The sequence below is a fragment of the Lepidothrix coronata genome, unplaced genomic scaffold (genome assembly GCF_001604755.1).
Source record: "Lepidothrix coronata isolate B3197 unplaced genomic scaffold, Lepidothrix_coronata-1.0 Scaffold186, whole genome shotgun sequence".
Taxonomy (NCBI): Eukaryota; Metazoa; Chordata; class Aves; order Passeriformes; family Pipridae; genus Lepidothrix; species Lepidothrix coronata.
The window spans coordinates 1,279,846-1,307,763 of record NW_016690366.1 but is presented as its reverse complement, the minus strand read 5'-3'; the positions used below and the strand labels follow the sequence as shown (position 1 = coordinate 1,307,763).

At 45.3% G+C, this 27,918-nt stretch overlaps 1 protein-coding gene across 2 annotated transcripts; it reads left to right on the top strand.

Annotated features, from left to right (window-relative positions):
• Positions 1-335: 335 nt before the first annotated feature.
• Positions 336-17,866, top strand: NINJ1 (ninjurin 1). Of its 2 annotated transcripts, none has more exons than XM_017830993.1 (4): positions 336-509; positions 9,602-9,836; positions 14,588-14,749; positions 16,253-17,866. In XM_017830993.1, the coding sequence occupies exons 1-3, from the start codon at positions 438-440 to the stop codon at positions 14,740-14,742; spliced, it is 462 nt and encodes a 153-aa protein (XP_017686482.1). In that variant the 5' UTR covers positions 336-437; the 3' UTR covers positions 14,743-14,749; positions 16,253-17,866. The 2 variants fall into 2 exon arrangements, with proteins under 2 accessions (XP_017686482.1, XP_017686484.1); XM_017830995.1 differs by having other exon boundaries at positions 352-509; positions 9,607-9,836.
• The last annotated feature ends 10,052 nt before the right edge of the window (positions 17,867-27,918 follow it).

The window sequence follows — 27,918 nt, the reverse complement described above, 5'->3', positions numbered from 1 at the left end:
GGGATGCAGAACCTTCACCCCTGTTCACCGTGAGGGGCTCGGGGATGCAGAACCTTCACCCCTGCTCACCGTGAGGGGCCCGGCGATGCAGAACCTTCACCCCTTCTCACCGTGCGGGGCCCGGGGATGCAGAACCTTCACCCCTGTTCACCGTGCGGGGCCCGGGGATGCAGAACCTTCAAGGCGCGGATGCAGAATCTTCACCCACGGGGCCCCTGGGCGCTGGCCCGGCTCCTCCTGCTCGGAAACCCCGCCGGCGGCGAGAGAGGGAGGGAGAAGAGAGGAAGGGAGGGGAGGGATTGAGGGAGAGGAGGCGGCCCCTCCAGCGGGATCCTCCCCGGGCGGTGTGAGGGGAGACCAGTCCGGCTCCGGGAGCCGCCGCCTCCCTGGAAACTTTCTCCCCGCGGCCGGGCCCGCCCGGACAGGAGGGACCCGCGATGGACTCGGGCAGCGAGACCCACGAGCTGAATGGGCAGGCGGAGGGCGCGGAGCCGGCGGCTGCCGAGAGGGTGAGGGCCGGGATGGGGGCCGAGCGCGGGGGGACCCGCGGCCGTGCCCGCCCCGAGGCTGCGGGAGACCCGCGGGGCGGGCGGGAGGGCAGCCCCGGCGATCCATCGGTGCTTCTCGGTTGTTACTGTGTTTTGCCATGTCCGCCGTGGATTCGGCGCTGTTTGTGTGGGGAGGCCGCTGCTCGGGGCCCACCTGCCAAGGCAGGGCTGAGCGGAACGTCCCCGCCGGCCCTGGCAGGCAGAGCCACTGCTCCGACACCTGCCAGCCCGAGGTCCCGGGCGTCTGTCCCCCCAGGGTCTCGGGTGTCTGTCCCCCCAGGCTCCCGGGTGTCTGTTCCCCCCAGGATCCGGGGTGTCTGTCGCCCCAAGGTCTCGGGTGTCTGTTCCCCCCCAGGCTCCCGAGTGTCTGTTCCCCCCCCCGGGTGTCTGTAACCCCCAAGGTCCCAGGTGTCCTCCCTGGACATCCTGGAATCTGCCCGGATCTGGCCGCACCCGGAGGGATTTCCTTCCCCCCCGGTGACTTGGGAGAGGATGGTGAAAGTTACTCCGGGATATCCACACAGCAATAAGCAATTACAAAAGTAGGAGGAGTTGTTGAAGGGGTTGGGCCTGTATTTATTTAATTTAATTTTCCATACAGTAATTCAAGTAAAAACAAGAAGTGAAGTACCCGACTCTTTAGTACTCCATGTAGTCAAAACATGACTGGAGATCCTCGCTGGAAAGCATTCATCCCATATTCTGTTTATGTGTGAAGGATGTTTGCTGAGCATGCTACTTATCAGGAAAACCAGACTAGTAAAAGAGCATCTTTTATCTTGTTTTGGAAAGGACTAAACTCTACAGGCAGCTCTTATTCCAACCTAAGGCTCTGCCACATAGAAACCGTTGTACTAAACAACCTTCCGTGTCACTGGTAAGACTTTGTGGTTACAAACAGACTGGGCTCGTTGTGTAGCATATCTGTCCTTCCTCCCTTCCTCCCTCCGTCCCTGACAACCTCTTGGAGTCATGAATATTATAGCAACAAAACTAATAATCTGGTTTTAATAAATCCTGGAAATCCTACCTGAAGTGAATCAGGGCTGGGATATACAGGTCAAACTGCTGGCCTGGAGTGGTTTCCTGTAAGCCTTTGACTTCTCAGCAATCCTCTCATTTTTGTGACACAGTGTTGTGATTACATCACAAGTACTCGTGATAGGGGTGGGTTTTTTTCGGTATGGTCTGCTCCAAGAATTTTTCTGAAACTTTCCTGTTTTACTTCATCTTGGGTTTCAAGCAATCATCATTTTGTTATGTCTTTCCCATCAAAACTCAAGTTCTCTGTGAGTGCCATATAAAGAATAAGCAGTGAGACATGGTATTATATTGTTTTAAATGTATACAGTGGCACTTCAGAGAACTTTATAGAAACTTTTTTCATTTTCTCACACACGCACAATACATGCAAGGTAAAACAGATGGGGACAGATTTCTCAAAAACCAATCTATGAATAGGAGATACCTTAAAAAAATCTGCCAAAGTTCACAATTCACACAAACAAAAGAACACCCCAGCTCAGCAGCCAAGTAAACCTGGAGAGACCATCTGCAGGTGCCTAAATCTTGGAGTCAAAAGTGTGTGTCTTCTTTTAGGAATGGTCGCACACACCACAATATGGGCCACCCTGGTTTGCTCCTTGCCCACCCCACCACTTGTCCTCTCCTCAAAACAGACTCTCCTGTACATCTTCACCACAAACCACTGCCTCCTCCTGCAGAAGAGCTGACACAAAATGCAGGTGTAGTTGTCTTACCTGCAAAGCAATTAAAGCACTCAAATTATTGAAAAAAGACCAGTTGAGCCCTCTGTAGTTCTGAATGAGTGGTCACACAGTGGTTTGATGTGGCTGATTTTAACTCCACCATTAACTTGGATGACTGTTTTAGCAGCTGTCAAGCTTTTAGAAGCAAGAAATTCCTTGTTTCTGAGACTGGGCTGGCCTGGCACACCTCACTGACTAATGTGTGTAATTACAGCTGGCAGAAGTGTCTGCCTCTTCTGCAAAGGATCTGTTCATACAAATACAGGTTGTAACTGTTTTTTCATCTTCCTCTAGTTGCTCTCCTTGTTCACGGTCCATATTGAAACACTCTAATCCACCGTGCCGTAAAATCTGGTTTAGCGTTTCCAAGATAACAGGACATTCTTGAGGCAGGAGTTAAAGAAGAGCCATGCAAGAGGTGAACAAGAATTGGATAGTAGAAATGAACAGCTTTAATCATGTCATTCCTAAAAACGTATTCAAGTCTATATAGTAATTCAGAAGTAATTTGGTACGTGGCAGTTTCTTGGCATCACACTAAAAGTAACCAACCTGTAGGAACTTGAAATTATGTTCCAGAGCATTACTCATATCAAACTGAATTTGGAGTATTTGATATACTGCAAATATCGATGCTGTTGGGGATAAGTTTTTGTTTGCCTGTTTTTTAAGTAGCCAGAGTAAACAAATAGTGTTTTAACCACACAAAATAGGCAGCCCACAGCCCAGTTGTGAGAAATAGTGCTGTAAGACCAAATGACTGGAATGAGCAGTAATAATGCAAGGCAGAAAAAAATCTACAGGAACAAACTTCTTTAAAATAGCTGTGGGAACAAGTTTAAGTTACTCCTTCATTTCACAAAGTTAGTCATGAGGTGTGCTGGTTATATTTAAGTCATTTAATGAGTATTAATGAGAAATATTCTAACTGGATCCTGGAACCAGTACAGCTTTAGGAAAACATCAGCAGACTGTACTTTTCTTTTTTTAAATATTAACTTTTTTAGCTCTCAGGAGTCAGCATGATTGCCACTTTTTTTTTTATTTCCTGTAGTCATATTTGCATTTTCTGTTTGCTTAAGAAGTGATTTTTCTTAAGCACAGGGTTTTGAAGCTGTTAGAAAATCATGATGTCTGTGATACATGAGCACAGGTTGAGTTTTCCCCTTTTTTCTTTTATTTGCCTGCACCCACACCGTCCCAAGATGTGATTGCAGAAGTCTCATGAATTAGTTAAACTTGAATTGACATCTTGGATAGACATCTTCCCCCTTTCCTCAAGTTGGAATTTGCATAGGAAATGGAACTGATGATTCAGTCCAGAGCCAGAGGTAGGTTTTTTTTCTCTCTGAGTCAGTGCTAAGCTGAACAAGTGATCTAATGTTTTACTGGGGGGAAAAAAACATGAAATATCTTCTGAGGAGGTGTACAAAGGACCTAATCATCCATTACTTGACTGATATGGCTTAAATTATTTTTGGTGGGAAAATATTTTTTTTCTTTTTAGAATATCTTCCCTGTTTTTCATAGATCAGCAAGATCTCTGAGATGGAGGGGAAGTCTGACTTCAGCGTGGCCACATATGGCCCTTTGCAATTTCAGTGATGGAGATGTGGACAGAAATTCCACATCTATGAGGATTAATATTTGTATAAAGTTACTAGTGCAGTTTTGTAACTTTAGGGTTGATCTTGGAAAAAATAAAAGTTCTGAAATTGTACTCTGTTTTAGTCCTGCATTATTCCTTTTATGTCTGATCCTTCTGGTTTTTGATTTAACTGGAATTTTTTCTGAACATGAAATTTCACCTCAAAGATCTGGAAAAGTTTGTCATGTGGTATTTCTCTTAAAGATGAACACTTCAAAACCTTAGCAAATTGCTTTTTAAACAAACAAAGGAAAAATTTAGCATCTTTTCAACAGCTCACGATTACATAGCAAGTTTCCATCGTTTTAAAATTCCAATTTGTCCCTGAACATAAGGTTTTCAGGAAGCTTGCTCCATGGCATTGCAAACCCAGAGGTCGTGCTGGTCCAGCCTCAGTTCAAATGGAGGCTGTTTTCCCATAAAATTGCAGTAATCACTAACCCAAAAGAGGAAGGATTAGAGGGCATGAAGGGTTAGAGCAGGCCAAAGACAATGAAGACTATTCCAGAGTAAATATAAACTGTGTTCAAGACTAAATGTCACTGAAGGCAGAGAACTTTCTGACAGCTTCAGGAAGGTGTTATTAATTAGAAGCAAAGTTATTGGAGACCTTGTTTGGAATATAAAATTAATAATCAGCAATATTTCTCCAATTATCCCATACAAAACTGTGGCTCTCCTGTATTTAATAAAGACATTCTACTGCACAATGGTTGAAAGTTAGAATACCATGGAAGTGTTGAGTGCTAATACTGAAGCAATATTAAAAAAAGTATTTGTGTGTTTTCAGAACCCAGACATGAGACTCTGGGCCTGACATGCAAAACGTGTTGAGCTCTGGGTCCTGCAGCCACAGCTGATCTTAAGGAGCTGCAATTACGAATCGCAAATTAAAATTAAAGCAGCCCAGGTTGTATTTCTGGCTCGTACTTTGCAGGTTTTGGTTCTAAGTATTCATTCTTCACCTTGCTAACTGCAAAATACTGCTTTGCTGGTGGGATTTAAGAAGAAAACGGGAACCAGTCTTGTGCTACTGCAAATGTGTTGACTTCCGAACAAGAACAGGACATTCAGTGTCCATAACAGGTCTGACCCTTGAATTGGCGATTTCAAGGTCCTGTTGGTTCAAGCAATACTTGCCTTTTACAGGTTTTGTGAGGCTTTAATTTTTGGTTTGGGGTTGGGTTTTTTTTAGATTTTTCTTAAAACAATCTCTTTAAGGGATCTCATATGTGGTGGGAGAAGCTGACTGAAGTACCTAGGAATATACCAGAAGAGAAGGAGTGAATCCTAAAACCTTGTATGCAAAATCCAAATGCTTTCTTTCCTTCTGCATTCATAGGGCAGAGAGACAGAAACAAACAGAAGTTCGAAATACAAATGCAAAATAAATGTCATTTTCTCCAGGTTTTTTTTTTTCTCTGTGGATTACAGAAGACTGGCAGATCCAAAACCCCACCTTGTCTTCTCTGGACAGATTGAGAGGCACATTTTGGGAAGCTTGGACAAGAAAAACAAATAACTTTTGGGCTTTCCTTTCTTTTTTTTTTTTTTTTTTGTCAGACTTTCAGCATGTGGGTTTGACCCCTTCAACAGTCACTAGTGTTTGATAGAGACTTGAACAAACAACTGCATAAATTTTGTCACAAGCAAGGATTTAAAACTGTAATCCTTACTATAACAGTTACTGTATTTAGCAAAGATACTTTATTATTTGTTTTCAAACGTTTCCATTTTCAGTGCTGTTTCCTTCCTGTTGAGTCACCAGGTGGGTCACAGCCCTGATTCATGAAACTCAGCACCTGAGGACATTTGCCTCAGAGCCACTTTTATTTATTTATTTATTTTTAAATGTAACAGTTAAATCCTTTCTGTATTTTGAAGGGACTCAGTTCTTCTGGGTGGACCATTGAAATGGGGAGTGAAGCAAAGCAGTGGCAGAGTCTGTGCCAACACAGTGAGACTGTAAACCCAGTGCCATGCAGTCTTGGAGGAGAAGATTTGGTCCTACAGAACCAAAAAAGTGCCAGTTTCTGATGTGGCATCGTAGCTTTATCCTTGCAGAGTGCAGTGCTCTGGACAAGCAAACAGACCCAGAGAGGTGCTGTCTGTGGGGACAGCACTGTGTCACTGGGAAAATAAGCTCTTCCATAGGATTCTTCCAGTCACAGAGCAGGAGAGGGAAGCTTTTCACTGCTCTCCTTTGTGGAACCGTGCACAGACCAACACTGGTGGGGTGGTTGTGCTCAGAGGTGAAGCTTGGTGGCACAGGGGACCTGAGGGCAGGTTGTGACTGCAGGGAAGGCAGTTCCAGCTACACGTGGCTCGGCTGCACTCTGGCTCTGTTTTCGCTCAGATTCCTTTGGAGACACCAACTGAAGGGCTCAGCTTGTCTGCACCGGGTAATTTGAATACTGAATGTGTATAATGAGGTGTTTTGATTACACTGAGACTGAAGCAGGTCACGTGGAATACGTACTGCTCTTTTGCCAAGTGGCACCTGCAGGAAAAGCCTCGCTTTGCCTGCATCCTAGAAAATCTCCAGACATTCCACTTTCCCTGCAGGTGATCAGTAGGTGTTGTTTGGTGCTGAGGGCTGCACGTGCTGCTACATGCTTGGAATCTCACTGAAACCATAAAGCCACATCACAAAGTTCCCATGTAATTTCTGTAGTGCACAACTATCATTATCCTGAGGTTAAGGCAACGGCTCTTCTTTCATTGCCTGTCTATATATTGCTGTGGAACACGTAGTCTGATCTTAAAAACTGCCTCTGTGGTACTGGCAGCATCACTTTCAATACCTTTGGCAGTGACCTTCAGCTTGCTCCCAGAAGGCAAGGCTAACTTGCTTTTTTGTTTATTTTGTTTTATGGTTTTCCAGCATGAGTCAGGAGGTCCCATTCCTCGGTCAGGGGAAGGGAAGTGACTGTTTCTGGGGCTTTCCTGATTACTGGTCCTTTTTCCTGGTGAAGGCAAGATGACAGGCCGAGAAAAAGCTCTGACATTTCACTTCTGCATATGCCTGGTTCTGATGTTGAACTGGTCGGCTTTCAGGAATGGTAGCTGAAGGCCTCTTAACTGAGTAAAATGCCATCTTTTAGATTCTAAACACAGTTAATAGCTGAGTTGTCATTCCAGGAATAAGAAGATTTTTCCTTAGTTTGCCTTAGCAACTCCCTACCTTGAAAAGTCTCCATTTATTGGAGCCCAGAAGGGGCTCAGACCTTTGCAGTTCAAACACCAGAGCCTGCTGTTTCCACCATATGGAAAATTAGCAAACAGCAAGGTCCTGAAAGTGCAGCAGTGCATTTCCTCAGGGAAAAGAAAATACTGTGTTCTGTTGTTTATGTAGAAACTGCCTTACATCATGGAGTCACAGATGTGACTGAAAGGGAGATGTCACCCAGACTATTTACTCTCTTGTATGGATAAAACATGTCAAACATGTTCACATTCCTACATGGGGGGAAAACAAAGAAACCAGTCATCGTGTTTTCACTGCAGTCCCCTTCCATCGGGATTAAGAGCTGATTCACATATTCCCTGGTAGTTTGTGCCTGTGACACACTGCAGCCTTGCAGACCCAATAGAGATTTCAAAGTCAGTATTTTTGGCAAGAAGGAGTTAATTAGTTCCTAGACACAGGAAAATTCTCCTCTATTATGAACTTGTGACAAAATAGAAATTAATTCTGTAGTGTACTGAGAACAGTCTTTTATAATCCCTGCCCAGAACTGGAATTCTGATGTTACACACATAATTCCTCATCCCCTCTTACTCTGCTGCATCAGGTAGCTAAGAGCTAAATGTGTGTGTTTGGCTTTTTCCTGCACGATGAACAGTGAAAAATGTTAGTCTAAATTTTTCTGTTGAGTCCTGCCAGCATATATTCAATGCTGCTTTCTTTCCCTAAGGGAAACTTGAACATCTGCACCTGGTTTAGTGCTTCTGGTGGATGATATGCAGGAATTATTTTCTGAAGCATCCAAATGCTATGGTGGTATAATGGAGCAGGGGGGTGTAAATAGGAGGCTCTTCTGGAGGAGAAAAAAGGGTGGCAAATGTGGGACAGATTCCCTAGCCAAACTGCATTTTTGGATTGTGGGATTTAGACAAAACCAAATGATTATCGAGTCCTTCCTGACTGAAGCTAGTATCCGTCTCAGAGCCATTTTCTTCCCAGGAGCTTGGTCTCAGTGAAGAAGCCTCTGCGTGGAGCTGCGATTACACGACTGCTTCCCTTTACAGAAAAAACATTTGCTGCTGCCCCAGGTCGATTTACACTCAGTCAAATATTTAGGCTTATGGTGAATTACAGCATGTCTGGTGAAAACAGGTCAAGTTTGGTGTTTAAATGCCCTGGAAAAACTGGCAATATGTGCATCAATATTTGCCCTATTTAAAAGGAGGCTTTTAGGTCTGGACTGTGGCAAGCCTGGCTTTGGAGTTGGAAATGTGATCGTTTTTAGTGCTGCTGGGAAGAGTAATTAGAGGGCGTCTTCTGCATTTGAACTAACCTTCAAAGCCAGACTTCCCTCACAGGATTTTCTGGCAAGCGGGAACACATTTGGCCAGTAAAAAGGTCTCTAGTAAGCAGGTTTGAAGAAGTCAGCTAGAATGAGCTTACTCTTCATATATTTGTCTATTGTTTTTGAAAATAAAATCTCGAAGTAAGAGCAGAGAGAATGAAGTTCCTGCCCTATTCAGAGACTGCAGGATCGAGAATCAGCTCCTCTTCCCCGTGGAGTCAGGCAGCTAAGTCTAACCTAGTGACCCTAAGATGCACCTAATCCATGCAGAAATAGGCACCTCTGGGAGACAAGCTGTCAAATTTCAAGTTGAGTCCCATGAACCGTCATCAGGAAACATTTATTTATCCCGCTGGTTAACTAGCCCTGGGTTTGCCCTGCAGTTGGTTTTTATTTTCCTGTTTGCTTGCAGAGCAACTTAAAGCAAACAAAACCCCAAAACAAACAAACAACAAAACAAACAAACAAAAAACCCCAAAAATACTAAAACCATCTGATGTGAAAATGGAAAAAGAAAAAGATTCCCTTGTAGCTGGGCAGTTCATGGCAACCACGGATCATATGATTACAGTAAAGTGGAAAAACATCTGTATGTGGATGGCCCTGGACAGTGGCATGGAGGAGGAAGAAGCAGCAGGAAAAAGAGGGCAAGCAAAGCTCACACAGGGGCCAACTTCCACATCAGTCCTCAAAATAAGACTTGTGAGTAATGAAGGAACTTTTTAGATGTGTGATGAGAAAGTGAATGTAATAAATCTGTATTTTTAAGTGTGCCTTCAGGAGTAAATTAGTCCCAACGATCTGTTGTTTGCTGAATCATATTACAGTGTTTTTTCCCCCCCAACTTTTTGTCAGGGCAAACTTTTCAGCTTTTCCGATCTTTCCTTTTCCCACTGTTTAGACTGATCCTATAGGCAAGCTGGAAAACGTGTACCTGCCAAAGGGCAGTACAGGCAGGCCCTGTTTTCTGCTCTCCTCTCAGCTGGGAGGACGGTGGTAACAGCTGTCCACATGATCACAGAAATCAGTGGATGGGCCAAGGGATCTCTCACTCACCACCAGTTAAGAGAGATGTGAATAATCATTCTTCTCTCCCAATTCCAGCACAGAAGGTTGCAGTTCTTTCAAAGGAACGGGCCCCTCAACATCAACCACTACGCCAACAAGAAGAGCGCGGCCGAGAGCATGTTGGACATTGCCCTGCTCATGGCCAACGCGTCCCAGCTGAAAGCTGTGATGGAGCAAGGACCTTCTTTCAACTTCTACATCCCCCTCATCGTTCTCATCAGTCTGTCACTCACACTGCAGATTATGGTGGGAGTGCTCCTGATATTCCTTGGTAGGTGGCCACGGCAAGAGCCATTGGTGTGTTTTTCTTACAACTGTTGTGTTTGGAAGTCTTTACCTCAGAACTGATCAAAGTTAGAATCATAGAATCATTTAGGTTGGAAAAGGCCCCTAAGAACACTGAGTCCAGAGGTTAACTCTGCCCTGCCATGTTCACCCTTAATCCATGTACATGAACACCACCACTACACATCTTTTAGTTACCTCCGGGGATGGTGACTCAACCACTTCCCTGAGCAGCCTGTTCAAATGCTTGACAACTCTTTCAAGTGAAGAAATTTTCTTAAATATCAAAAAATATTGATTTTCTCTTGAAACCCTAGAAATAGTGCAACAAAGGCAGGAAGGGCAGATTTATGTGGAATCTTCTATTTTTAGTGATGTTCTTATTTCCCAGAGTATGAATGTTTTTCTCAGCAGAAAGCCAGAGGAGGAAGGAAAATGATGAAATATCATAAAAGAAACATCAGTAGGCCAGACAGGATCATGCAGCCTGCCCAGTTTCATAATACTGTTTCCAGCAAGACCTGTTACTTAATCTTATGACTGAAATATGTTTCTTCCATATCAGTCATATCAAAAAAAATTTACTGTGAATATGGAACTCTGAAAGAGAAGTGAAAGTCAAAATGCCCGTTTTCGTGTTGGTGTGGCACATTGTCTTCAGCTTGGCCGTGTTTCTGCAACCAAACTGCATCTACCATTCCCCAGCTAGAGATCCCAAATCTCTAAGTGGGGACTGGTAGAAATATACTCGTTATTGTTGATTTTCAAATCCATGTTGAACTGAAATTAAAATTAAAAAGAAAAATAGATTACTTGGAGCAGCGTTTCACCCGAAGAGCATATCTCATCTGTTATCCACATGAGGTCATAGTGACTTCAGTCCAAAATTTGAAATGACACATGACATCAAAATACAGTGTGAGTATAATCCTGGAACTTGCTTGGGAAACCCTTTTTACTTTCTGCCTAAGAAATGTGATGTGATACCATTAGCATATGCTGGAAATCACTCATTCCAGAGGATGAGTTCAAATAGGAGTTGTGTTAAATGTGTGCTTTGGGCACATTGAATGAGGCAGCTGTAGAATTAGTTCCCTGCTCCCTGCCTTCCCCTTCTCCCCTTTCTGTCTTGTTGAATTACAGACCTTCACATTCCTAGAAGTTCAATGAAGTGGTTTTGCTGTTCTCAAAAACAGACATTCGATATTAACAGGTACAACACTGTGAGGCACAAGACACAGTATTTATCACTAAAAAATAGGTATTTTAAGTTAGTATTGCCAAATTAGTAGCACACTTATGTCCTGCACCCTCTGCCTTATTCTGTCAGGCAGAATATTGATCTAAGTAGCTGTAGAAACAGACTTATTTCTAAAAACAATGTCATTGCTGAGTGATCATGAATTACCCAAAAAAACCCAACTGAAACTCCACCAAGAGTGGAGACACAGCACTATTCTGGAAAACTGGGTTTTCTGTTTTGACCTTAAACAAGCCTTCAGTACTTTTCCTTGCTGTCTTAACCTACTGTGGTATTTTCCCCCATGCTCTTGTGATGCCAAATGCAAAAAGAATCCAGTGGCACTTTGCAGAGTTGCTGAAAACCTGTGACGTGAATGAGCAGCACCCAAAGCCCCAGACTATCCCTTTGGAGAGTCAGGCAAAGATTCCTATGGAAATCAGAGGAAATGTTGAACCACACTGTTCACTGAAATAAATGACATCTCCACTGGAAGGAAACAGCTGTGGATCCCTTCTGCTGGTGTTATGTGATCATTTCTTCTCATAACCTTTTCCAAATCTTGCTCTTTACCTTAACGAGTACAATAAGCCCAGTGTAAATGAAAAGCCAGAGATGACACATGGGTGCCACCTTTGGCATCCCTGTCAGTCCTTCAGTGTTCTGCTTTTTCAATCACAGCTGAAAAAACAAGGTTCTGCTCAAGGAGAAAGTTCCTGGGGATCCAGGATATGCGTCTTGTAATATTGATAAGTAGCTGATGTAGCTTTTTTCTTTCTTACAAAAGAGACAGAATTCAGCTGTCTCTGCATTTGGTAGGGTTGGTGCAAGAGCAAAATCCAGGTCTTGGCTCAGAGGAGATTCCAGAAAGGGACTGGAAAAAAACAACCTGTTGATACTGGGAGAGGTGGGAAGAGAGTCATGGAAAAATTAGCAAAATACGTGGATGTTCCTCAAGGCATCTCCCTGGTGGTTGTTTCAGCAGGCTTTGAGGCTGTAAACAAGTTCCCTCTCTTTTTGTTGGGCAACAATTTCTCAGTATGTGCTGAGCTATTGCTTTTTAGTGCTTATTTCTGCAAGGCATTGCTGAAATGGCTTAAGTGCTGTCAGTTTTATCTTTGCCACGTTGAGATTGGCAAAGCCCTCGGCTTGTGGTGACACCCTCTTGGAACAGTGCTGTCCTGCTGAGGTCAAAGGATAGGAAGAAGATGGGAAGAGAGGAAATAGGACATGAAGGTACAAAGATACAGGCATCAGAGTGAGAACTTGCTTTTCCCAGTGTATATTTGGCCTACAGGAACAGTTTGCCTTTCTGCCCAGCCACAAAATTCTGCCTCTACAATCTCCAAACAAAAGTCTGTGCCACCATCCAGTTTCTTTCCTTGAGACAGGTTTTATCCTGGGAGCTACTAGTTCTCACAGTTTCTACTGGGGATTAAAAGCTTTTCCTCCTTCAAAAGAGCCTTTTACAAAAACAATGTGAGAAATGTTCAGCAAACTTGTCCTTGAAAGTGATTTGGTGATCTTAACTTTTTGGAAGAAAAGCAAAGAATGTCTTGAAATAGTTTCAGTAGCATGAAATCATAGTAATCTAATCCCACTATAATAAAATACTTAAAGAATAACTGTTCTTAAGAACATTTTCACAAACACCCTCATCTTAAGCACTGTAATTACGAAGATAGGATTACTGCAATTCTGCTTCAAAATTTAGAGCTCTTCTAAACTAACAAGCATTACTTGTCTTCTCTGACCCTCCTTTGGACAAAGGGACAGCTCTGAAAGTGTCAGCTTGCCTTTCAGCATGATTTCTTTTAACTTGCATGACAGGTTAGGCCATTATTACCTCTCCTTTTTAAACCAACCATCTGAAATGTCTTTTTTTCCACATTTCAGAATTAATTTTTCCATTTCATTTATTCTGCTTCATTCACATGGCAGTTACCAGAGAGTCCTTCGAGGTCCTGGTGGGATGCAAACATCCATGTACCTCCAGATGCTTTACAGACCTGTAAACTCACTTTAAGGTTGAGGTACTACTGAGGCTAAATTATTTCATACCTACACAGGTGTGCAGGAGCTTCTCAGACAGTTCCCCCCCACTGTTCTTCACTGCTTTGCCTGGCCTGTGATGTTTGACTACACTGCTTTAGCAAACAGGACTTGAACAGGTGCCCAGAATTCCTTGAAACCAGAACAAGCATTAGACTTCCAAATTAGGGACACCAGATGAACCTGGCTTTTAGTATTTCAGCATCATGAGTGTGTTTGCCACCACTCAACTGCTGCCACAAGCAAGGGAGGCTGTGGTTTAGCTCTGCAGTGTTGGCAGGGTCACTGAGTCACACAAATAACAAAGTTGATCTCGTGCAGTGGAGTCATATAAGCTGCACATCTGTGTATGTGCCTGTCAGAAGGAGCTCTAAGTTTTATTTATGTTGCTGCAAAAACTTGTCAGGTATAAACTTTCTCTTGCAGACACAAGCTCCAGTGACCTATGCAAAAACCATTCTCAAAACTTGTTCCAGGATTCCTCTTCACTCATTCTACCAGCATCAAAGAAATGTAGCTGAGGGTCTGAGCTGCAGAGCCCTTATTGCACAGTGGCACCGGAAAATCTTGGGTATTCACATGATGTTTTAGTGGCTGTTTGCTGTTTGGGCAAAGTTTGGACTTGATGATCCTGGAGGTCTTTTCCAGCCTTAATGATTCTAAGACATCAGGCAAGCACCTCAGACTTCTCACTGTCCTGTACCAAGCCTATTTTCAGCCCAGTGTAACTAATTTGTATGTTTTCACAAGGCCTGGAATCAAAATTTACACTAAATTAATACTATCTCCCTTGTGTGATCCTCCCTCGCTCCCATTAGAAGTTCAAGCAAAAAGCAACTGCAAGAAACAAAGGAAAATGTTTACACAGCTGATGCTCTCTGTAGGAAGGGCTGCAGCTACACTGCTCCAACATCTCCCTCTGTTTAACAGAGAGCCCTTGCTTTCTGAAAACAGAGCCAGGGCAAAAGCAGGGAGTACAAGGGAAGGGGAAGGGCACCAGCACAGAAAAAAAATCCAGCAGTGGTAAAGAGATTTGTAGCATTTTAATGGTGGGAAATTTAGCTTCATCCTGTCAGGGCTTCAAAACTTCATGTATTCAAGACTGAAATAATTTTTAAATGCTTAAAGTCTGCAACAAAGCTAGGCTTCAAAAGATCAAGAGTTCAGAAGATTCCTAGTAATGTTAGTGCATCCATTACTTCCTGTGTGCCTCCACAGAGATTAGATGCTAATTACTGGAAGTTAATAGGCTCCTCGTGGTTACAGACCTTCCTCTTAGCATTTTTACTGACACTGCAGAATATCTGACTTCCCTTTTAAATATGACTGATGCAAATAGCTCAGCATAAGAGAAATCCTTGAACTACATCAGTATGAAGACTTTTATTTTGGATTTTGAAATATTCATCTCACTAAACTTTTTTTTTTCTCCTCTCTCTTTGAAGTAAAATATGACCTTAACAACCCTGCAAAACATGGAAAGCTGGATTTCCTCAACAACCTTGCAACTGGACTAGTATTCATTATAGTAGTTGTGAATATTTTTATCACTGCCTTTGGAGTGCAGAAACCAATTGCTGATTCAGCACCAAAACAATAAGTACCAGGTGAGTGTGGTCTCCCTGCACCATAAGGTAGCAGGGCATGGCATCCAGGAATGCAGGGCACACTGGGGCATGGCTTTAGGCCTTATCTATACAGTTCTAGTCCCTGCAGGTAACTGAGTTCACTTCAGATTAATGCAGAAGCAGATTAATGCAGAAGCAGCTGGGAACTGGTAAATTATGAGAGTGTTTGTAAATGTGGAGTTCAAAAGTTGATGGCAACCTCACCCTGTCAGGGGCCCCTTGCATGTGCCAGGATAGGAAGTGTGAGGATTGCCCTGCCTCAGCCACTCCTTTTCCTCACTTCTGACTAAGACAATAAGGGAAAAAGTGTTGTTTGGCTTTCTCCAAATGCCTCTCCTTTCTTTAAGGAAGGTTTGAATCCAGTCTGTCCCGAGCACTGAAGACAATCTGTTTCCAAGTAACCAGGGCTATTAAGTCTGACATGTAACACTGCATGTCCCAGAACCCTCAGTTCCTCTGCACATACTGTGGCTGTTCTGTCTTCCCAAGGGCTGGGCTCTGCTTTGAGGGAGACTCAGCCCCCAAAAATGAGCCCTATCACTTTACATATGGCCATTTAGAACAAGATTGTTGCTCTGCCTTCACCATCAGCTGAAGCACCAACCCCAAAATTGCACTGGCCAAGCCAAGGGAGCTGAATGAAGAGTTATTGGAATTTTAGCTGCCTTCACAGGGCAAAACACACAGAATGGCCAGGAACAGAGGCAGAGACGAGAATCTGAAATAGGCATAAGGAAATAGCAGTGGTTTTGTGCCATGCCTGGCTGCTTAGCTGGCACCGGCTGGCAAGGAGGTGCTCTTGACAGCATTTGTGTTGGAGCTTCTCCTCTACTGTTCCTTCTGCTCTCCACAAACTGTCAACCCAAAGGGTTTTGTGGCTTCATCATGACTGGGATTGTGAAGTGCCTAGCTAGAAAGCCAGGTTAAATGAGAAACATTGCTGCAGTGTTTCTGAGATTGACATGAGAGCATGAAACACAGTTCGGTGTCTCAGTAAAGAAGAAACAGTAGCTGGTTTATGTAAACTCAGGTAGAGGCAAGACCAGAGGATGTGTAAAGCGAGTTTTCCTATGTACCAAACCACCAGCTGTGGGCTCCTGCCTTCATGCTCTCAAACGTGCAGGTCCCTAATAAAACAGCCAAATGTGGTGTCCAGGACCTGTGGACCTTTTTGCTCCAGACTTGTTAAATGTCAAAGTTCTGTATTGCTTTGGAACATTACAGCTGTTGTTTGCTCATCTGTACACGTTGCCCTTGCTAAAAACACCTGGTCATCTGAATGTAGCTTGAAAAAATGGGTGGTTTTCAGTCTGGTGCCACAGTCTTCTCAAAACCCTGAGAGAGGTGGGTGGCCACCATTTTCTGGCCTCACCTTTACTGTTATGCACTCTTTTCCACAGAAACTCAATTCCCCCTTTAAAGTAAATGTGTCGTTTGTTATAATTCCTGTACCACTAATATCTCATTATCTTTGCATTACAGAGACCTGGAGCATTCATTCCAGATGCCATTTGCACTTGAGCCAGTTACACCTGGACACAGTGGGGAAGACAAAATTATCTGAAGGAGCTGGATACACTGAGCAGCCTTCTCAAGTTTCCAACAACTAATACGTTTGTGTACCTAAAATTTTCCCTTCTGTTAATATTTAAACTGTTTGGACTCTAGGAAAAGGTTGATTTTGCCCCAAGGACAGTGCTTTTCTGCAGTATTGGCATTTCAATCTCCATAGGAACTCAATCTTTTTCAGAGAAGTAACATAAGCTCATCGAGCAAGGAAATATCTGGTAGCACTTCACAGGACTTTTCTTTTTATGTGCCTTTGGTTTTTGTGGCAATTTGTCATTTCCACCATGGTAAGAAGCGTCAGGCCTTGGATTCTGGCATGGCCACATTGTCCTTTATTTCACAGCTTGGCACCAAGCCCAGGTACTCTGTAGCCCAGCTCTTTCTTTGCAGAGTGCAAAGGTAACTGTGCCTCGTTTTCCTTTTTTATTCTACTCTAGCTAAAGGAAAGATGAGACAAACAGAAACAGTCAGCTCTCTTTTGTCCAGTTTTGCTCACAGGTACTCATTTGTCTTGTTTCTTCATCTCTGGACACACTTAAAGTTTCCTGTCCTTCGTGCACAGACACACAAATAACCTAATTGCTAATAGTTTCTTACTATGAACTGCTATTCCCTGTATTCTGTGCATTGTATGTATTTCATGGAATCACAGAATGGTTCGGGGTGGGTGGGACCTTGAAGATTATGTTGTTCCAGCTCCCCTGCCATGGGCAGGGACACCTTCCACCAGCCCAGGTTGCTCCAAGCCCTGTCCAACCTGGCCTTGGACACTTCCAGGGCTGGGGCAGCCCCAGCTTCTCTGGGCAACCTGGGCAAGGGCCTCCCCACCCTCATTGTAAAAAACTTCTTTCTTATATCAAATTTCTGGAAACCCTGTTAGAAGCAGCACCTTTTCTAGGCTCAACTGGAAAACTGGAGGATTGAGAGTGAATTGTACCTGTAAACTGGTCCCAAGTGCCTGTCAGCAATTCAAGTGGCAAAATGAAAGAAGTTTGTCTCTCTATGGCTGAATTTTCCCTCTTCCCATCATTTATTGCTGCAATTTTGTTACTCTTATGAATTTATGGCTGAAAGCATAAGTAATTTTTAAATTTTTATTTTTAAGTATATATATAGAGAGAGAAATATCTTCTAGTTCTTACCTGCTGGCTCAGGGACTGATACTTTTTCTAAATACACTATTGCTAGTAATGGTGTGAGTTACAACAAAAACATTTCAGTCATTTTATTTCATCTGCAATCAGAAAAATCCAACTTTTCTAGGTTGTGCTTACGTGTAGATGCAGATTTGTACTAATCCATTTCCTTACCATTAATTTTCAAATGCTCCCTTGCACGTAGGAATAGAAGTTTGACTTCCATGTGTTCATTTCATTTACAGTTTTTATTGCTCACGTTTCTCTTTGGTTATGTCTCAAGGCTCATTGATGTACAAGATCTTCATGTACATGTTCTGTAAGAATTGCTAACAGAAAACAAATCAGAAACTTGTGTGATGAGTAATGGAATTATTTTTTATTTTTTTAATTTGTCTTTTGTTGCTTCATTTCCATTGTAACATGTATTTAACCAGCATCTGGCAGTCAACGGTTTAATTGTGTGTGCTGTACCAGTTTAAACATAGCTCAGAACAAGTTCTGAATGAGGCATTTAGAACAATTTCCTGTATTAATGTTTTTACAGACCAGCCAACTGTTGAAGGACTGTTTATCCCTCCCTGTGCTGTCTCACTGTTGATGCTGCAGTGCAGAGAATTCACTGCCCACAGAGCAGTGCTGGAAGTCTGAAAGCCTTTCTTTTGAAGGAAATAAGTGACTGTAGGCAGAGCCCTTCCAGTATGAAATTTACCTGTAGCTCAACACTGGGCAGTAATGTTGATAAGATTCTTGGCTGTATCACCTTTTCTACTTTCAGCATTCTTCTCCCTGGAATATTTTGCCTGTCTGCACATCTGATTTGGCTGGAGAGGCTTTCTGGGGGCAGCTGCCTCTGTTCTGTACAAGAAACTTCATACCTAAGCTAGGTGTCTTGTTGCTTTGTGCTGTCCTAAATACATAACCTGTCCAAAAGTCACTCTTAAGTATGATTATTAGATGTTTTTCATTGCCAGATTTGCATCATTCTAGTTTTTTAACCAAGACGTAAAAGCAGGAAGAAAAGTCTTTCTGGCACTTAGTTCATCCTCTCATTTATGGAGTTGTCCTTGCCACCCCAAGGGCAGGTGCAGACAGACACCCAGGCTCTGCTGATGTTTGCTGGCTCCATACTCTGGGGGATTGGGCCCACTTTTGATTGTGCTTCTTACTGCCACAGCCCTGTCCTGTCATGGAATCACAGCATGGTTTGGGTTGGAAGGGACCCTAAAGCTCATCTCATTCACTCCCTGCCATGGGCAGGGACACCTTCCACCAGCCCAGGTTGCTCCAAGCCCTGTCCAGCCTGGCCTTGGACACTCCCAGGGATGGGGCAGCCACAGCTTCTCTGGACAACCTGTGCCAGGGCCTCCCCAGCCTCACAGGGAAGAATTCCTTCCCAATATCCAATCTGACCCTGCCCTCTGGCAGTGAGAAGCCATTCCCCTTGTCCTGTCCCTCCACCCCTTGTCCTCAGTCCCTCTCCAGCTCTCCTGGAGCCCCTTCAGGCACTGGAAGGGGCTCTCAGGTCTCCCTGGAGCCTTCTCTTCTCCAGGGGAACCCCCCCCAGCTCTCCCAACCTGGCTCCAGAGCAGAGGGGCTCCAGCCCTCAGAGCACCTTCGTGGCCTCCTCTGGACTTACTCCAACACCTCCACATCTTTCTTTTGCTGAGGCCCCCAGACCTGGACTCATGAGGCTCCAGGTGGAGTCTCATGAAGGCAGAGTAGAGGGGGAGAATCGCCTCTTATGAGCATGATCATGTTTTTCTTACAGTGAAACACTTGAAAGCAGTGCAGGGGCCCAGTACAGACATAACTGGACTTTTTCCTTTTAATTCTCCTCTTTATTGGACCATAATTATTCAGGTCACTCAGGCAAAGAAGGTTTCAGTGGGTTTCTCCTGAAAAATGTAATAGTTGTTCTTAGAGCATCTGCCCTGCTGAGCTGTTGTCCAACACAAACTACCAAGGCTTGTGTATCCCATCACCTGGCAGCCTGTGGAGTTAACAGAGTCCAGAGCAGTAGGGCAGGGAACACTCACCAGGCAGTTCTCAACTGCAGCTTCTCAGCTGCAGATTCCAGTGGACTTGGCAAGACAGAGGTTCTGGAATTGTTAGAATGAAAGAAAAAAAATACTTGAAGCTTGAACACATTGTGGGATGCCAAGAGCTGGATTTGGAGCTGTGCAGTGAGGGGATGGGTGCCTGTTCAGTTGGAGTCTGCCAGAGCCGGGCTCAGAACCACAACAAAAACCTGTCAGGAATCCTTGTGCTTCCTGACCTCCTGCAAGTGGGACTGAAGCATCACAACAGAGAGAGCCTGGTCTCTTCTTCTGTTTCTAAACATACAAAAACCTGATCTGAGAGCCATCCATCAGCCTCTGAGGCACCAGCAGCATTCAACTTGCCACTGGATGTCCTTTTTAAATAAAAAGGCTGCTGGTTTATTCCCATGTCTTTTATTGTGATTAAGATTTGCAAAACACCCTCAGGCACGCAATCTGTATTTTAAGTCTCTGAAGCCTTCAGAGCTCATGTATTTTTTAGCAAACAAAAGCATCTGCAAGTTGGTTTCAAATATAAATAATTTAATCATGGGATCATTATTCTTTTAAGTCAGGTGCTGCTTTAAAATCCTGGCGAGAATCTCTGAGGGGAGGCAAACAAATCCATGGGTTTGACTCGTTCTTTGGTTTGCTGTGCTTCTCCAGAGTTCTTGGTTGGAGGCAAATACTTCCCTTAAAAAGAGGTCATCAATAATGAAGCGAGATGAATTTTCCAGGCTGTGTGGGGAGCGGTTCGTGCCAGGTCAGCCGTTTGCTCCTGTTTCATAAGCTGCTGGGCAGGGTGAGCATTGCACATGGTGCTTCTCATTAGTCTCTTCAGCATCCACAACTGCCTGGGCTGAGATTTTCAGCGTAGCTGTACTTACTGAAGCAGGTGACAACAACTATATTTACTGGAAATGACTTTTTAAGTGTTTGTCTTTTAAACCAGGTCATTGCTGGAGCTTATTCTGCTGCTGAGTCTTACATAAAATGGGCTGAAGCAGAAAGCATCATCCTGGTTGAGCTGTTTTCAGCTCAGCTGCCATTCAGGAGGTGTTTTAATTTCTTCTAACGACTGCTTTACCCTCAGTAAGTTGGCAGACAACACTAAGGTGGGTGGGAGTGTTGATCTGCTGGAGGGCAGGAAGGCTCTGCAGAGGGATCTGGAGAGGCTGGATCCATGGGCTGAGGCCAATTGTATGAGGGTCAGCAAGGCCAAGTACCACGTCCTGCACTTGGGTCACAACAGCCCCCTGCAGCTCCAGGCATGGGGAAAAGCAGCTGGAAGGGCTGGAAAAGGCCCTGGGGGTGCTGGTGACAGCGGCTGAATGTGAGCCCAGGTGTGCCCAGGTGGACAAGAAGGCCAAGGGCACCTGGGCTATGCCAGCATTAGTGTGGCAGCAGGACCAGGGCAGTGACTGTGCCCCTGTGCTGGGCACTGGTGAGGCCACACCTCAAATCCCGGGGGCAGTTTTGGGACCCTCACTACAGGAAGGACACAGAGGAGCTGGAGCGTGTCCAGAGAAGGGAATGGAGCTGGGGAAGGGTCTGGAGCATCAGGAGCAGCTGAGGGAGCTGGGGGGGCTCAGCCTGGAGAAAAGGAGGCTCAGGGAGGACCTTCTCACTCTCTGCAACTCCCTGACAGGAGGGGGGAGCCGGGGAGGGGTCGGGCTCTGCCCCCAGGGAACAAGGGACAGGAGGAGAGGAAACAGCCTCAAATTGTGCCAGGGGAGGGTCAGGTTGGACATCAGCAGGAATTTCTTCATGGAAAGGGTGGTCAGGCATTGGAAAGAGCCATCCAGGGATGTGGTGAAGTCTCCATCCCTGAAGAAATGACTGGAAATGGCACTTAATGCTGTGCTTTAGTTGACAACGTGGTGATCAAAGATGGGACTTGATCTTAGAGGTCTTCTCCAGCCTTAATGATTCTGTAATTCTGTGTCTTCCTGCAAGTCACACTGGGCCCTGCCAGCCACACTTTGGTGTAGGTGCTGCTTGACTGGGGCTCCCTGCCCTGTACCAAAAGTACCAGTGCACTGCACTCATCCCCTTGGTCCAGGGCACAGGCTTGTCACTACGTGTCACCCGAAAAGCTTGGGTGCTCTTTTATTGCTTGAAGAAAATGCAACATGATAATCTTAATCATTCAAGTATTTACAAAAGAGTTCTCACAAATGAGTGACAGAATCCAAACATTAAGATCAGTTGATTTTCTAACTTACCAGAGGGGTTGCCACTGTAAGTTTTATCTGATTCAGGAAAAGCTGTATTTGGTACCAATTTATGCACCATTTTCCAGTGGGGACCTGAACAACAACAAGCCTTTGAACAGATTAAACAGGAGATTGCCCATGCAGTAGCCATGACTAGCCTTTGGGCCAGTCAGGACAGGACAGGACGTGAAGAACGTACTCAGCCCAGATGGTCTGAACACTTTCAGACTGTCTTCGGTACCAACCGTGTAGTCCAAGACTCAGCTATTCAGTCCATCACACAACAACTGGCTAATCAGAGCTCAAATCAGTCCAGCAGTTTAATTACCCAGGCAGCCTCATCTCCTTGGATGGTAAGACTGACGGAGAGACAGACAACAGGTTAGAAAAGGCATAGAGAGCTTTCAGAAAGCTTCATAAAAGAGTTTGGTGAAATAAACACTTGAAGAAAAGTACCAAGATCAGTGTTCACAGAGCCATAGTGCTGTCTACTCTCTTATATGGATCTGAATCATGGGTCATCTACAGCCACCACCTGTAACTCCTCGAACGCTTCCACCAACGCTGCCTCCGTTCAATCCTAAACATCCACTGGTCAGATGATGTGACCAATACATCTGTTCTAGAGCAAGCAGCAGTCACAAGCATTGAGGCCATGTTGCTGAGAACACAGCTGTGCTGGGCAGGGCACGTCTCCAGGATGAAGGACCAACCGCCCCCTCCCTAAGATCCTGCTCTATGGTGAACTTGCCACTGGCTGCCACAAGAGAGGAGCCCCAAAGAGGAGATACAAGGACTCCCTGAAACAACATCTCAGCCTTGGCCATATTGATCAACATCACTGGTCTACTCTGGCCTCCAATTGGGAGGTCTGGAGACACAATATCTATAACTCTGCTGATGCCTTTGGGAGCACACGCAGGATCACCCTTGAGGAGAAGAGACAACGCAGAAAGAATCGTGTCTTGAGAATTTACCACCTAAGGAGTCTTTCTGCTGTGCCTTTTGCAATCAGACATGTCTGTCTCAAATTGGCCTCTTTAGCCACCAGCGTGTTTGTAACAAACGTGGGGAGAGCCCTCCCCAAATCTTCATTCATGAAGCCCAGCCATAATGATGGATGATGCACCATTTTACAATTTATTTCTAAAAAGCACCTAAAAAATGACCAAAACCGGTCCTTGTTCTGCAATATGATTTTGTCAAACCACATGAGAACAGGTTCTGTTGAAAGAGTATTTGGTTACTGCAGGGCAGTGGGGACACTTAAAAGAAAACTGATGATATGTTTTCATACATATGACTCACATCTTTGATAACCTGCACATTCAAATCCACCACTCCTTGAAAATAATTCAACAAATCTTCCATAAAGGTAGAGGCAGTGGAGGGCATTAAGAAATTAAAAACCAATAAAACCAGGAGCTTCTCCCAGCAGTTTTCTAGGCTGTGTGGAAGGAGATGACCTAGCAGAGCAGGCATAGTCCTGTTCCGGTCTTAAAGACAACCCATTTGGTTTTACCACTATTCAACCCATACCCAGGAAAGGATACTGCAGAGGGATGGTGGAGATACAACATTTCCCTTAGAACAGTCTGGAAACAACTGGTGCCCCAGATAGCACCAGATGGTGGCTATTTGTAAATTCTTTATTTTATTTTCCTAGTAGAAAGCAGCACAGTTCTTTAAGGTCACTTAAATATACACAAATTTAATGACCTCAAAGTGAAGTTCCCTCATTGTAAAAACCACCCCACCCAGTATATTCAAATGCAGATTTTGCCCCAAGGAACAGGGGACAGGATGTATCTTGGAAAAAACCTCCCACAGCAATGGGAAATGTTCTCTATGGAACAAAATTCAGCACTTCAGTTTGGTTCTGGCAGCTTTCACACACCACAGGGCACCAAGTCTTGGAAAGCAGGGAATCTTTGACTCAGGATGACTGCTAAACTTGAGCTAACTGCCCTCTTGGAAGCATTCAGAAGGGAAGAGAGTTTGCTGTGTCCCAAATTCCCACCCCTTTATCTTGGAAAGCAACATGGCTGAGGAGCAGATGCCTTTTTCCCATGGGAAAGGGAGAGGTCTCTGCCTTATAGCTGAAATACATAAGGAGCAGGAGAGGAGCTGCCAAATCCCATCTCCTTAGAGGGAGGACTCCACCCCCCCGGTGTTGTGTAGGGGTCTTGCCACAGCCCATTAATATTCACAGGTGATCAACAAGACTGAACCAGAGCCAGAAGCTGAGACATTACTAGAGCAAGAAATAAATTAAAATAAATGAGAAAAGGCACTTGAGGAAGAGTTAAATATCAGCATGGCCACAGCAGAGTTTCCATCAGAGGCTGGGTTACATCCAGATCCTGCAGGACAATGTGTCAGCTGTACCCAGAGTTTCATCCTTCTCCCACCACCAGTTATTCCCATCCTGACCCTTGAACACACCCAGCAGCAGTGGAGGGGGGCAGGGAGGGCAGAAGCATGGCAAGAGCTGACAGAACTGCTCCTGCTGAGTGATGGCAGATGGCTCTTGGGCATGTCAGAGGGCAGGAACCCACTGTCAGAGGTACCTCCACAGCCAAAGCACTGACAGGAAAAAATGTGGTGTATAAAGGCTCTGCTGGCACAGAATCATTTAGGTTGGAAGGGATCTTTGAGATCACTGAGTCCAACCTTTGACCAATCACCACCTTGTCAACTAGACCAGAACATGCCCAGTGCCACATCCAGTCATTTCTCGAACACCTCCAGGACTGGTAAATCCACCACGTCCTGGGCAGCCCCTTTCAATGCCTGACAACCCTTTCCATGAAGAAATTCCTCCTGAACCTTCCCTGGCACAGCTTGAGGCCATTTCCTCTCATCCTGTCCCTTGTTCCCTGGGGGCAGAGCCCAACCCTCTCCGGCTCCCCCCTCCTGTCAGGGAGTTGGAGAGATTGAGAAGGTCCCCCCTGAGCCTCCTTTTCCCCAGGCTGAGCCCCCCCAGCTCCCTCAGCTGCTCCTGGTGCTCCAGACCCTTCCCCAGCTCCCTTCCCTTCACGTTCCAGCTCCTCAAGGCCTTTTTTGTCATGAAGGGCCCAAAACTGCCCCCAGGATTTGAGGTGTGACCCCACCAGTGCCCAGCACAGGGGGACAGTCCCTGCCCTGGGCCTGTGGCCACACCATGGCTGGTACAGCCCAGGTGCCCTTGGCCTTCCTGCCCACCTGGGCACACCTGGGCTCATGTTCAGCCACACCAGCACCACTGTCCAGCCCCTCTGCTCCCCTGGGCTGTGAATACCCACACTCGGCCTCACCCCCAACGTGCCATGGTTGGGTCATTGGGTGATGTGTCACCAACACGTCATTGCAGGACAGGCTGTGATAGATGGTGGAAGACACAGAATACAATCTTTTCAAGAATAATATCCAACCAGTAATTATCCAACTTCCTAATACGGTGGTGACAAAAAATTACCCGCTCTGCTATTGGGTGCTATGGGTTATTTTGCACTCACTGTCCTCTTCCTCCACAGTTTGCTGAAGATCTGTTTTCATGGTTTGTTTTCCTGCCTTGGGTTCTCATAACAAGAACTATTTACTGACCTGGCTACCTTCCCAAGGAGAGGGAGCTCCCAGAGCCATGGCTCCCAGCTGGGAAAAGAGATTACCTAGCGACTCCTCATCAGACAAGTTGGGCTTTGTCCAATGGAGATGGCAAAAACTCAGGTTCCTTTTTCTCCCTTGATGATTTTTCCATGATCCTTCATGATGTTTTCCACTCCTCCTCTTCTTTTTTCCTATCTCCCAGCCCAGAGGCCGCCCCAACGCCCTTTATAATGGTACAAGTTTTGATTAGTTGGGAGGTGAGTGGTAAATCTTGTGCCATGGTATGAAGCACCACACCAGGACTCCTGAAACATTGCCAGCTGTTTTCATCAGTGCCAAAAACATCCAAGAATGAATCGGTTTCATCGCCACCCAACATTACCCCAGATTTCTGGCATCGAGGATGAAATTTAAACTGTTGGGAAGGCCTTATGTTTCAGATTTGTTTTGGATTTGTGGAAGCTATGGAGGGAGACAGCTATGTGTCTTTACCCTGAAATAGGATTTATTTTTTTCTGTGTCAGAAACCATGAATCACCAGTCATGCCAGGGAGAGCATCACTCACTCAGGAAAGAAATTACTGTATTCCCCCCAGGCCCCTCCATCCCTCGTGGAGATTCAGATTCTGGGAATGTGACTTAACAAAAGCTGGATGTATGAAGTGCACTAAATGGGGGGCATTGGGAATAAGCCTGTGTGGGTCAGTGTTCTCCTTCACACTCCATAAAAACTCTTTCTTCTCCGTGCTGTTAAAAACCAGGTTTGAAAGGTCCACATCCCACAGCCACACTGGTAGGACTCATCACAGTGCCTTGAAGGGACCATGGTCATCACTCAGAGGTGCTGGCACCTTCAAACCTGATGCCACTGTCACTATTTTCCTTAACTTGCACGTCCCCTACACTTGCAGAGACAAGGTGTGATGGAATTATGAGTCTTGTTCATGTTTCCAGAGTCAGGACCAGCCTAGACTCATCCAGGGCTGAATTTCATCCAGCTCTCAATGAGGAATTTACTTCCTACTTGTTTTCTTATTGACACAGTTCATCAAGACCAGTTTCACCTGCTCCCAACAGCACTCCCAACCTGATGCCAGGGTCCCTGAAAGATGCCTTTGCAACTCTTTCATAGAAAACTAACATCTGAATTATTATTATTAAAAATTATTATTATTTTCTGCTATAATATTATCTGTTATACCTGGACTTTGAATTTCGTCCCTACCTGCCATAATTTATCTCCCTATCTCCTGGCAGAACAGATTTCTTCCAGAGCAGTGATAAATCAGGGTGACTCTGAGCCAGCTCCAGAAGCACAGGTGGGGCCTCGGAGTGAAGGATGAGCTTCCTCACCTCTGGAGGCTCTGACTGCACCTTGCTGCTTATAAAACTAAAGCAAAGCAGGCATGGGGTGATGTGTGATTCCAGAGCGGAAGGAAAAGCTCTTGTACCTGCCTTACAAACCCTCCAGGTGAGAGGTTTAGATGCAGGTCCAGCCCAAGCTCACAGCCCCTGCAGAGCCCTGGATCCACCAGGATACAGCAGTGTGGGTACAGGCTGAGGCAGGAGCAACAGCTCCCGGGAGCATGGAGGTCTTTTTGGTGTCTGCAACACGTCCAGAAGGATCCAGCAGAGCCTGTGGTTGGTCAGTCCTCATCTGTGCACAGTGGGGTCAATTTTGCATTTGAAAATAGTGATGAATTTCCCCTCTCTTGGGTGTGCAGGGGAGAGCACGGCAGTTGGAGCTACCACAGAATGACAGAATCACAGAATGGTTGGGGTGGAAGGGACCTTAAACCTCATCTCATTCCAACCCCCTGCCATGGGCAGGGACACCTTCCACTAGCCCAGGTTGCTCCAAGCCCTGTCCAACCTGGCCTTGGACACTTCCAGGGATGGGTAGTCCACAACCCTCTGGAATCTGTGCCAGGGCCTCACCACCCCTATAGTAAAGAATTTCTTCCCGACATCCAACCTAAACATGCTCTCTGTTCACTCCTGGCTATTGTAGCATGGCACTGTCTCCCTTGTGCCAGCCCATGTTTCCTCTGTGCCAGCATCCCCAGCATCAGCCATGGTGTGGGGCACCTTGGAGTGGGGCCAGGAATCTGTGCCCTCCTCCCAGTTTGGCTCATGGAGAAAGGGGCAGGAAACACCAGCAGCAATCCTTTGGTTTTGACATCTCCAAGTTTTAAGATGTGTTGCCCTTCCAAGCAAGGATAAGTCCCCAGCTAGAGTCGGTAGGATGGAGATGGCAGATTTTTTGCCTCTTCTCCCTCCCTGAAAATACACAGAATCTGCTTTGAACTTGGGAATGTTCTTAAGAAATCTTTAAAAGTGAAAACACCCAGGCAAGTGGAAAGGTCATCAAGGACACAGGAAGGGTGGGAGAGGGAGAGAGAGCTGAGCTCAGTAAGGCAGCCATGGGAGCAGGGAACACACCTCTTCCAAAGATTTCCAGTGTGCTTCTCAGCCCTGCGGGGATTTGGAAATCTCAGTCTCTGTGGGTGGGATTTTTCTTCCAGAGGGAGATGAGGAGCAAAAGCCACCTGTCCACAACCATTACGGATTGGGAATATTTAAGGGGCACAGGCTTC